This window comes from Sardina pilchardus, chromosome 4, assembly GCF_963854185.1.
Source record: "Sardina pilchardus chromosome 4, fSarPil1.1, whole genome shotgun sequence".
NCBI classification, from domain to species: Eukaryota; Metazoa; Chordata; class Actinopteri; order Clupeiformes; family Clupeidae; genus Sardina; species Sardina pilchardus.
Genome location: NC_084997.1, coordinates 13,199,674 through 13,212,187, shown reverse-complemented (window position 1 = coordinate 13,212,187; position 12,514 = coordinate 13,199,674). Strand labels below are relative to the sequence as shown.

Here is a 12,514-nt window from a genome sequence, read left to right as displayed (position 1 = left end):
GTCCACGTGAAGATCAGTGAAGTAGCCCTATGGTTGCATGCGTGTTTTTTTCACACATTTACAAATTGTTCACCAGGACATTTGTTGACTTAACCCTTCTATTGTGTTAGGGTCAAAATTGACCCGTTTTCAAGTTTGACTGTGTAAAAAGTACACTTTTCTTTTTTGTCCTGGAATGAGGCTTCATCTAATCCTCAGACACACCTATTTAAATGCAGCAAAATTAATTTTCACAATTTTAGTAAATTCTAAAGGTCTCAAAAAAAAAAAGTTACTTCTGTGATGTTACGGGTCCAAAATGACCCGGCAGAGAATACTGGCTGTTGTATGCATCACTTCAAAGCTATGGGTTGCTCTGAGGATCAATTATGGCTCACATCACCAACACACACACACACACACACACGCACACGCACACACGCACGCACACACACACACACACGAACACGCACGCACTCACACGCATGCACAGACACACACACGCGTACACGCACGCACACACACACACACACGCACACACACACACGCACGCACACACACACGCACACATGCACACGCACACACACACGCGCACACACATACACACACACACGCGCGCGCACACAGGTGCACGCACACACATGTACACACACATACGCACACCCACACACACACACGCATGCACACACACACACGCGCTCACACGCATGCACAGACACACACATGCGCACACGCACACACACACGCACACGCACGCGCACACACACACACGCGCGCACACACACACACACGCACACACATGCGCGCGCACACACATACACACACGCGCGCGCACACACGTGCACGCACACACACACCTACACACACACACACACACACACACACACACCTTCACACACACACACACACACACACACACACACACACACACACACACACACACACAGGCCTCTTTCACATGCACAGACAGAGACCCACAGAAACACACGCATACAGGTGCACACACACACCACCCCCCACATGAACTCAAACTTTTTTGCAGCATACATTGTTTATCAACATTCGCTCATATAAAGAGGGTTTGGGTGGGATATTATCAGTTGAATTCTGTAGGAGTATCAGTCAACATGAGCAAAAGGTATACTGTTTATGAGGCGCTGGATCATATATTTGGTAATGATGGTGATCCTGAGGATAGAGGGCAAAGTGAAGCTGAGGAGGATGTGTCTGAGGATGAGGATGACGTTCAGTATGACCCTGAACAAGACCAAACATCTGATGAGGAGGACCCAGATGTCACAGATGATCAAAGAGAGGTTTTCAAGTCAAGAAAAGGTGACATTTCATGGTTATCAAGCCCTCTTCAAACCCAATCCAGGGCATCGACAGAGAAAATCCTCAGAATGACTCCAGGGCCTACTAGATACGCTGTGTCACACGCCCAAGACATCAAGTCAGCGTTTGAACTGTTCTTTACACGACCTATTCAGAATATCCTACTTGAGATGACCAACATGGAAGAGAGAAGAGTGTTTGGTGATAGCTGGACAGAGAAACACAGCTCGATGCCTACATGGGACTGTTGCTTCTTGCGGGGGTATACAGATCCTGTAATGAAGCTACGGCCAGCTTATGGGATAGAGGTAATTGGTATGGTTAAATAAAAGTTGGTTTTATGGAAAAAAAAATACTTGCTTTCTTTATCCTACCATTTATCTATGCGGGTCCGTTTTGACCCGAAACACCAAAGATGTCACTATTGTTAATAATTTTAAATAATAATAATATTTAAAAAAAATTTTTTTGGTAGGTGTACTCTAATATTAGTTTATAACACATTTACAGTTTATTATTACTCATTCTATAAGAAAAAGAAATATATTTAGTGAATTTAAACAGTTTTTGCAATCAAAAACGAGTGGTATATTTTAAAATAATGTGTCTGTGGAGCAAACTAAAAACAATTCACACACTGATTCCATTTATATGAATACATACTAAGCCAGCAATTAGCTGAAAAACTAAATTTGAAGAAAACTGGTGATTTTAAGCATTTGCAAGCATTTTAAAATCATGGGTCCAAATGGACCCGCTAACACCACAGGTGTAAACAGCTTTCTAACACAATAGAAGGGTTAAGATAGCACTGCCGTTAGTGAAGGCCTGATGGTGGTGTGCTCAGCCATTGTGAGCAAAACAAAAGCCACAAACAAACAGCACAGGGCCAGAGGTGGGATTTTCAAAAGGGAGGAGCCAATGCCATAGAGGTCACAGCCAAGACCAGGCAGGGGGCATATCAAAACCACAGTGAGTGACAACCTGGCTTTGAGAAAATGATGAAGCTCATAATAGAAGACTCTAGGTTGTCATGAGGTTAATGTTCTTTTCCATCCACTCCCACTTGAATGGAAAATACATAAAAGAAGACTGGAGAGTTATTTTTGTGTATGTCAACAATGTTCATGGGAAAAACACTTTAAATGATGATATTTAAACAACATGGTAAACATCCTTTTGTTTACCTCAGACAGCCAAAGAAGCACAAATATTTGGGTGGCTTTAGACAGTACAATCTAAAACATACTGTACGTGCAAGAATATTGTTGTCCACTTAAATGCACTAGAGAACTTTCATCTTACCATCACTCCACTGGAAGAAGAACTAACGTGATAGTGACTATGATTGTTTGAGTCTCAAGTAAGCAGACTCTCTCTAAAGTTGCATGGCAACGATACTGTCAAACAAAACTATCTATTCTCCACCTCAAAGCAAGAAAGAGTGCATCTGAGGCTCTTGAAAAGCCGGTGAACAGATGGCGGTTTCACTATTACTAAAAGCAGGTCAAAGGTGGTCAACAAGGAGTTCAAAACAAATGGAGCTAACGTGGACATCAAAGTAATATATCATTTTTTTTATTATTTGTGGTCCTTGTCCATACTAAGTTGTTTCAGAAAATGGTCCATCCTTAGCCATGCACAACCACAAACACAGACATCATTAATCACATCTGATCTCTTGCATAACAGACCATATCCTTTTTAAACATGGAAGTGTAAGTGAAACCGTTTTCTAGAATTGTCTTTTTCAACCAATTAGGTGTTAAGATAAGACTAAGATAAACTTCTCAAGGGAAGCGTGTCTCGTGTTCATCGTTTCACTATTACTACCACCAAATTTGTGATTCCATGATTCCAATGGTGAAAATAGACCCTGGGGAAGTGGCTGGGCCCCTTTGTCAGTTAGCGGTGATACATATGTGTGTGGGCAGAGAGTAGTGACACATGGTCCAACATGTGCTTTTGGCATTGCTGTGTAGAGGTGTAGTTCCTGTTTTGTTCTGTTTTCCGTCAGACCCTCTCCGCCCGCCTCTTTTAAAGTCTCCTTTTGAGATGTTTTTACCGGGTGGACGTCAACAGGTGTAAGGTTCGGTTTGTTACAGAATGCGTTGTGTTTGGTATTCTTTAAATACAATGCGAGAAAAATAAGTGTATTTCCAAAAAGGATTTGTGTAATACGGCTGATGTTGTGCACAGAAGATTGTGATAAATAAATGAAATAAACTCCGTTCGAATGTCAGCTCATATTACATTTTTAATTTGGCTTCAGATGTTGTCTTATACTTTTTCATGAGCACAATTTCACTTCAATATTGAAAGAGTATTTTCTGAAACTGAGAAACGGCAAGAGCAGCTTAGTCCTCATATTATTTTAATTCAAGATAAAGCTTGAAGATCGGGATGTGATGTTGGCGATATAGCCCTCAACATGTGCCACATACTTTCTGCTGTAGATGAAAACATCAAGAGAGAGGAAGAAGGAGAAATTGAGAGAACTTTGCACCGCAACACAGGAAACTAAGTCACCATGGTAACAGAGGGATAGGATCAGACCGCTCCTCTGCATTTGACTCTCTGTAGTTGGTAGTCGCTCCTACTGGACTCCACCGGACGAGAGGGACAGTTTGCAAGAGTGCCATGCTAAAAGAAAGACTATTACGGATCAAACATTTTCTTTCACAGAGATAAAAGGTTACTTCTTAGGTAAGTGACCTCATTACATTAATTGTGGGAAATTTCTACTTGATGGCATGAAAGTTATTTTTTTCTATCTATAGTGTCTTGATAATATGATTATGTAGTGTTTTTGGATGATGATGTGGATAATCCCAGATATCTATGGCAACTCAAGTTAGCTTATATACTGTAAGTGGGAAATTACACAGTGTACATTTTTTGATCAGTCCATTTTGCATGTATGAGAAATAGGCATATAGCTTCTTAGTGCAAATTAGAATCTCGTAATTGTCTAATATTTTAGTTAATTTGATAGATATGCAACTAACTTTTTGCATTTTGCTTTTTACACTCAGCACAAATGAAACCACGTCATAATAATGCTTGTAGTGGTGTATTTCTGAGACACCATGACCTAAAACAAATATGTACCAATATTTGTGTTAATCTATGTTGCATATTTGCCTTTTGGAGTCTAATCATTTTAAAGAAAATGGAACATACACGAATGTACATTTTCCCTCCAAACGAGTCATACTGGTAACATGAACTCAGACACTGATCTCTGAAATCATGCGAGGGTGTCAAGGTGTGAATATGGGCAGGAAACAGATTTTTGTTTGAAATTCTGATCTGGGGAAAACAGATTTCAGCCGTCTGAACTTCAACAGGAGGGTCAGGCATTGTTTCGTGCCACTAATGACTGAGACACCACTTCCTGATCCCATATAGCCTTTGTGTAGTGACCAAGGCCAGCTAACCACGAGGGAGGCCTTTTCACCAGTGCCTCGAATGTGGCCACATGTATGGTTGAGATCGATAGCTAACACCCACCCTCTATGTATAGTGGCATCTAGTGAAAGGGGAGTAAACAAAGTGTACATTTAATTAACGCCCTCATCAACATGAGACTTCCCTCATGAAACCAGACATTCAAGAGTGTTCAGGAAATAGTGTGGTCTAGCGTACTAGTCACATGACTGCCTTGTATATTCTTATCTTACAGATAGCGGGGCTTGTCCACTGGCTCTATGGACAAAGCGATGTGTATTGCCGACAGCACCAATTGCACCAATGCCACATGTCCGAATCTGTACGATCACCGGCCGACGGCGCGGGTTCTCATGCCACTGTATTACTCCATCGTGTTTGTGGTGGGTCTCTTTGGCAACGCGTTGGCGTTGCACGTCATCCGTCCCAACCTGCGCAAGATGAACTCCACCACGCTCTACTCGGCCAACCTGGTGGTGTCGGACATCCTGTTTGCGCTCTCGCTGCCGCTGCGCGTGCTCTACTACGCGCTGGGCTTCCACTGGCCCCTGGGCGAGGTGGCGTGCAAGGCCACGGCGCTGGTCTTCTACATCAACACCTACGCCGGGGTCAACTTCATGACCTGCCTGAGCGTGGACCGCTTCATCGCCGTGGTGCTGCCGCTGCGGCTGTCGCGCTTCCGCAAGGTGCAGCGCGTCAAGTGGGTGTGCGCCTTCGTGTGGATGCTGGTGCTCGCCCAGACGCTGCCGCTGCTGTCCATGCCCATGACCAACGCCGAGCCCGGCGACTACGTCACCTGCATGGAGTACCCCAACTTCGAGCAGGTGCCCAACCTGCCGTTCATGCTCATCGGCGCCGTCTTCCTGGGCTACGGCGTCCCCGTGGTCATCATCCTGATCTGCTACTCGTGGCTGTGCTCCAAGCTGCACCTGACGGCCAAGAGCAACCACCTGACGGAGAAGTCCGGCCGCAACAAGAAGGCCATCGGCGTGGTCCTCTGCGTCATCCTGGTGTTCGTGGTCTGCTACACGCCCTACCACGTGGACCTGCTGCAGTACATGGTCCGCAAGCTGCGCTACGCGCCGGACTGTGGCGAGCTGCACCGCTTCCAGATCTCGCTGCACTTCACCGTGTGCCTGATGAACCTCAACTCCTGCCTGGACCCGTTCATCTACTTCTTTGCCTGCAAGGGCTACAAGAAGAAGGTGATGAAGCTGCTCAGGAGGCAGACCAGCATGTCCTTCTCCAGCCAGGCGCGCACCTCGCCCGAGGAGTCGTCCCGCGATCTCGACCACAACAGAGTCCGCCTCTACAGCAGGGGTGAACACCACTGAAAAGAACTGAAGAGTCCATGCCGGGCCTGTAGAACTCAGGGGATTCTGAGAAGGTTCCAGAATCTGATAAACTGTCTTAAAAAAAAAACAGGGAGATAATTAGTCTTTTCTAAACAGTTATTGAAAGACAGACAGAAAGTGGAGGAAGGAAACGGAGGCTGCTAAAATGTAACCTGCCACCAATTTTACCGTCCTTTTGATAATGATCTTTTCCCCACATGTAAAGCAGCAAACTGGTTTGTCGTCTTGCTGAAGATGAAGTTCCTTTGCTTGAGGTTTCTCACGGTAAAGGGCAAACCACACAGAACAAACTGGGGCATTGTGAAGGCATTGAGTGCTCAGGGTCAAGTTGACTGTTCTCATGAGGATTGTTTATAGATTGTTTATAAGTTAATGGTGCAGGATTTGAGAAGTCATCCCATATACCACTGTTGGACATGGAGATCAGACTTACGCACGGCTTAATGGAGAGTGCTGAATGCCTTGTTAATTGGACTGATGTAGAGCAACTGAAAGTTTCATGTTTCACCCTGTCTTGTAGTTACATCTACGTTTGTTCCTTAGAGATCTTGGTGCTCTGTATATTCACTCTTAAAGCGAATGTGAAGCAACACAAACTGTGTTGTCTCTATCTGAACGTGGAGATATGATAAAAACAAAAGAAATTGGGTTATTTTCAACACATACTGTGTACACTCTTGAAACGAATAACAAAAGCCAGTGTGTTATTCAAAACAAACCGTCGTTCCTATGGAGATGTGTTAAAAACAACGCAAGTCATGTTGTTTTCAACACATTTGTTTTAAGAGCGCTGTTTGACATCTGGGCTGTGGTTGTTTTTTGTTTTTTGTTTTTGTTTTTAGTCAGTTTCTTTATGTCCATTGCCACCTAGTGTCTGCTGTAAACGGTTTGAAGGCCAATGACGCACTCACATGGCCACCATCTAAAATGTCACTCTGCCACAGTGGTGGTTGTGTAAGCAGTTTAACTTCCTGCGGTACAAAGACAAGAAATAAATAATCTTGATAGACATATGGAATAGATGTGATGTAACCCAAGACTGCTTTATCTCTTACTTTCTTTTTTCTTTCTCTTTTTCTTTCTTTTTTAAGAATAAAATCCTCATTATCACATGACCTATGCAATGCTGATGGGAAGCAACATTCTTTGAAGTAAAAACATGATTTCAGTTAAATCTGGTTTTACATTGTTTGCATAGTTTTGATGTGATTTGCTTTAGCCTATATGAATTCAGATAATTTGATCCAAAAAAAATGGATCATGGACATTGTGCTTGTTGAGGAAATGATACAACCTGTGAACTTAACCTTAGTGTGGTGAAGACACACTAAGAGTAAATGTCAGTGAATGTCATTTACATTCATGATTGCTGTTATTATTGGTATGAACATGTGGCACCCAAAAAATATGATTCTAGTTTCCATGATGTCCGTTGGTCTGGCACACTCCAAAACGCAGTTAGGTATTTCTACCACTAGATGGGGCTGTCAAGCAGGACAATTATATAAAACAACTTCAGCTCAAGCCATCTCTGCATTGCAAATAGAGCATTATTACATATTGGTATATGCCTAAAGTATGTTCTAATAATTTTTTTTGTTCAGAAGGTTATCAGAATTTATAGCAATTGCAGGTACATGTTCTCCCTAGACATATCGACTAAAATAATCAATTGGAACACAAGTGGTGCCATGTCATTTTTGAGGATAAACGATAAACCCCTCAAATCAGACCATTCTCAATCTGCACTTCTTACTAGTTTTGCTATTTGTGTAAACAGTGCTCCTGACCTATTGGCAGGTTTGCCATGTGCGCAGGCTAGATACCAAAAGCAGCTTTTAGGTCATTGACTGACTGATGCTCAAAAAGGTCGAAGAGGATGTGGTGCCGAAGAGCGCTCTCAATGCCAGATGAACAACAATCAGATAAAACTGCACAGTCCATGCATATGCTAGAAGGAGACCACTAACACCCACAACTAAAACTGACCTGATTTCAGGTATCTCATACTTGAAAAATAGATCTGTGCCAAGACAGATGGTCTGACTCCAGTGTGCCATAATGTGAGGTATAATTAAAAAAAAAAAACACTTAAGATTAAAACGATAATTAAGATCGTAATTTAACCACCAGCAGTAGAACTAAAACTGAACTTAAATCTTAATTGAACCACCAGCAGTATAGAACTGCAACTGAGATGATTACAGTACTAGCAACCGGGCCCAACTACAATACTGCTGTATTAGTGAGAAATCTGTAACATGCTTGAAACGGTAATGAGATTGATTAATCTCATGACTGTATTAGTGTGTATGTGTGATTACCATGAAAAGAGAAACAGGCACTGCAAATGGAGAAGTGTGTGTTTTCTCCACACTGGGTTTCCACTTCACCACCCCTCACTACCATGTGATCAGCACACCAGTGGAAACGTTCGCTCAGAAAACATGTAAACAGTGTGGTAGTCATTTCAGATTTCAGCCTGTCTTATTCCCATGTGAATGGCTCATGGCGCAGGTGTTTGTGTACGTTTCCTCGTGGCCATCTTGAAACAACAACGTCCCTGTGAGAGTGAGTTACATGCCATACTTTGATAAGAACTGCTCCGGATCCTGGTACAACTCAAACTTTTTTTTTTCTTGTCTCATCTCCCAGCTCACTTTGCCCGACCTCGCACCACGCGTCTGTAGAGAGAGAGAGACAGAGAGAGAGAGGGATGGAGGGAGAGAGAGGGAAGGAGAGACAGAGAGGGAGGGAGGAGGGAAAGAAAGAACCTCACAGAATCAGCATGAGACATCTACTCCAAAGATTTGAGTTCCTGTTTATATAGCAACTGCCACAACATCCTGTTCTTAATTAAAACTCTGCAATGCCAGATGCCTTCTCCTGCCACCTGCTGTGCCACTCTCCCATGAGAGCTAATGTACTGTGACAAACCCTATTTTTCCAATCAATAACCAGAACCCAAACCTGTCAGCTCTCTGCCAACAAACACGCTCCACTTTCTAATCACACATTATTGTTATTATTATTTCCGTTCTTGTTTTTTTGGGGTTTTTTTCCTGAGGAGGAGTACTTTGCAAAATGAAGCCATTTTGTTCCATCGGTAAGCAGCTAAGTGGAGGCGACACAGGAAGTGGTGGTGTTTCTCACAGCCCCCATCTCGGTTCATGCACATGCACAAAACCAAAGCAGAACAAAATGGTTATAAATAACTTCCGTCTCGTCACCGCCGCTGTAGGACAGTGTACAGTGTGATGGCTGCTGGGTAGAGAGCAGGACGCTTTTTCTGTCTTTGGGATGTTTTGATGTGATTAAACACAGCCACGGATGATAATGTACTAAAACTCACACCAGGTAAGGAACTCGTGTCTTCACCTTTGATTCCAATGGCGTGGTTGTGGGTAGGAGCGCGATGAAGGAAGTCAGTGAAGCGAATTGAAAATGGAGTCTGTCTAAAGCCTAGGCCTACATGTGTCGAGAGGTTTACTGTACTTGTCCCCCCAGCATCTGAGTTTCAAAGTGAGGTAAAACATTACATTTCACTTACTGTATGTGTTTTAGTGCTTGTTACTTTCCTGTGTGAGGTGACACAACGTATGACACTTGAAAGGAGAGTGTGGGGGGCGTATGTGTGTTGGTGTGGTAAGATGTTTACCGTAAGTGGTCTTGTCTGAGCTTCCACTCATGACATCAAAAGACTTCTTCTTCTCACTTCTTCTTTTTGCACTGCCATCTTCCTTTTTTAAGCTTATTCGAAAATTCATTCACTGCTTCCTTTTCTTCTCAGACCCTTTTTATTTCTTGTTGAAATATGATTTGATAACTTAACCTTTTTCGACCCTCTTTGCCTATTTGACACTCTTACTGTCTCCAAACGGGCCGAAGACTTCATTTTGTTGCCTTGGAACACATCCAAAGTCGTTCATCAGAGTGTGCATTAGCTACAGTTTTGTTTCCAATTCAGTGCTAAATTAGACATAGCAGCTTCTTCATGTTAATCTCAGTTCATGTGTTACTTTCTTTTTAGCTTACTGATAAACAAAGCCAGGCACATGTCTCTTCCTGCCACAAAGCGGCTTATTTTGCACCCTGTTTATGCAAGGAAAGTTTTGCTTTCCCAGACGTCGAAATCCAACTTCCTCATCTGTTAACAAATCTCACTTTCTCTTTGATTTGGCCACGCAGATGGACGAAGCAGCCCCGTACGCCAACATGTCCGTAGCGAGCAGCCGGTCGGCCGACCTGGACCTGGCCCCGGCGGAGTACCGCACGGCCGGCCTGGTCTTCTACTGTTTCCTCTTCATCATCGGCTTCCTGGTCAACATCACGGCGCTGTGGGTGTTCGCCCTGACCACCAAGCGCCGGAGCTCGGTCACCATCCACATGATCAACGTGGCCCTGGTGGACCTGGTCTTCATCCTCCTGCTGCCCTTCCGCATGGTCTACTACGCGTGGGACTACTGGCCGTTCGGCGACATGTTCTGCCGCGTGACGGCGGCGCTGACCGTCTTCTACCCGTGCATGGCGCTGTGGGTGTTCGCACTGATCAGCGCCGACCGCTACGTGGCCATCGTGCAGCCCAAGCACAGCCGCGAGCTCAAGAGCACGCGCAAGGCGCTGGTGTCGTGCGCCGGCGTCTGGGTGATGACGCTGGGCTGCACGGCGCCGCTGCTCTTCCCCGACGAGGACCCGGACGCGGCGGCCGGACGCAACTTCACCACCTGCCTGAAGATGCGCGACATCGAGCACCTGCGCCGCGACAACCCCATCAACTTCGTGCGCCTCGTCTTCTTCTTCCTCGTGCCCATGTGCATCATGGTGGGCTGCTACGGCGTCATCGTGGACAACCTGATCCACGGACGCACGTCCAAGCTCAAGCCCAAGGTCAAGCAGAAGTCCATCCGCATCATCGTCACGCTCATCGTCCAGGTGCTGGTGTGCTTCGTGCCGTACCACGTCTGCTTCGTCTTCCTGCTGCTGACGCCCGGCGGCGGCGGCGGCGGCAACGAGGTCTACAGCGGCTGGGGCGCCGTCACCACCCTCCTGATGAACCTCAGCACGGTGCTGGACATCGTCCTCTACTACATCGTCTCCAAGCAGTTCCAGGACCGCGTCATCAGCGTCATCCTCTACCGGAACTACCTGCGCAGCGTCCGGCGCAAGAGCATGCACACCAGCAGCGTGCGCTCGCTCAGCAACCTCTCCAGGGCCATGATCTGAGACGGTGATGGGGGGGGGGGGGGGGGGGGGGGGGGGGGGGGCGGGTGACCCGGGGTGGACACGTTGGCGCTGGATAATTGTCCATTGGACGATGGGCATCAAAAACAAATGACACAATCAGTCTCATTGTCTCAGTGTTCCAGGGGCTTTAGGGAGATATAAACACAATGATCTCAGTTGGGCAGCCCGCTGTGGTGGACATCCTAGGGGTTGGATGGATGGATGGGATGAACAACTATAGAGTTGATGGGCATCAAACAAAAAAAGACTCAGTCAGCTAGTTTCATTGTTACTAGGGCTTAGGATGCTGCAGACATTCAGTCTGAAACATAGATTTGAGATGTTATGGTGAACGATTTGAAATTGCTGTGTACAGAGATTGAAAAGACAAATGGGACATGTTTCATGAAGACCAAACTGACCATGCTTGGGAAATGCATTAGCTCCTCTTCTGAGTAATGACTTGCATTAGTTGCTGTAAGGTCACATTGGTTGATTATTTCTGCTTATCAGTTTTGAACTTCCGCTTTGAGGCTGAACTTTTTCATGAAAGTATAAGTAAAAGCAAACTGTCTGTGCAATGTGAGACATAACTTTGATTTGTGGTAGCAGACAAGAGAGAAAGATTGCAATGGTGAGAAGCTGTGGTGTATTATTGATAAGATAAAAGGAGAGACACTTACGTATTTCATTTTTCTCATTACACCTAAAGTTTACTGTTACAGGGGAGCTACACCAAGGACGTAACTGAAGCATTCCTTTCGCGAAGCGTATGTTGCGGCAGTTAATAATCACTATAATCAATGTAAGTACATAGCTACACCCGATGCGACAGTGGCGCGTACATTCGAAAAAAATAGACCAGTCTTTTAAAATGGATTTTATATGTCGCCAACAGAACGCTTCAGTTAGATACCTGGTGTAGCTCCCCTGTTAGGTATTATTATTAGCAAAAGTATTAGGTATTTGGACAACATTGATACCAAAGTTCAAAGGTCAAACACAACAGGCTGTTTGTGCCGTTACGTGTTTGTTGTCCCACTCAGCTCACGTTGTTTAAAGGTTTTCAATCATGATATAGCAATTACAATAAAGGCTTTTACGCATTTTTTATAAGTGCATTGGATTTTACCTTCAAACTCAGGGTATTAAAGGAAAGGATGCTTTTGATG

General features: G+C 44.7%; 2 protein-coding genes across 3 annotated transcripts; both read left to right on the top strand.

Annotated features, from left to right (window-relative positions):
• Positions 1-3,396: 3,396 nt before the first annotated feature.
• On the top strand, positions 3,397-7,234 carry gpr183a (G protein-coupled receptor 183a). The gene is made up of 2 exons (XM_062534222.1): positions 3,397-4,020; positions 5,000-7,234. Exon 2 carries the CDS (start codon positions 5,025-5,027, stop codon positions 6,096-6,098), a length of 1,074 nt encoding a protein of 357 aa, XP_062390206.1. The 5' UTR covers positions 3,397-4,020; positions 5,000-5,024; the 3' UTR covers positions 6,099-7,234.
• Positions 7,235-8,590: 1,356 nt separating this feature from the next.
• gpr18 (G protein-coupled receptor 18) lies at positions 8,591-11,349 on the top strand. Of its 2 annotated transcripts, none has more exons than XM_062533422.1 (2): positions 8,591-8,690; positions 10,308-11,349. In XM_062533422.1, exon 2 carries the CDS (start codon positions 10,308-10,310, stop codon positions 11,340-11,342), a length of 1,035 nt encoding a protein of 344 aa, XP_062389406.1. In that variant the 5' UTR covers positions 8,591-8,690; the 3' UTR covers positions 11,343-11,349. The 2 variants fall into 2 exon arrangements, with proteins under 2 accessions (XP_062389406.1, XP_062389405.1); XM_062533421.1 differs by lacking the exon at positions 8,591-8,690 and adding an exon at positions 9,340-9,476.
• The last annotated feature ends 1,165 nt before the right edge of the window (positions 11,350-12,514 follow it).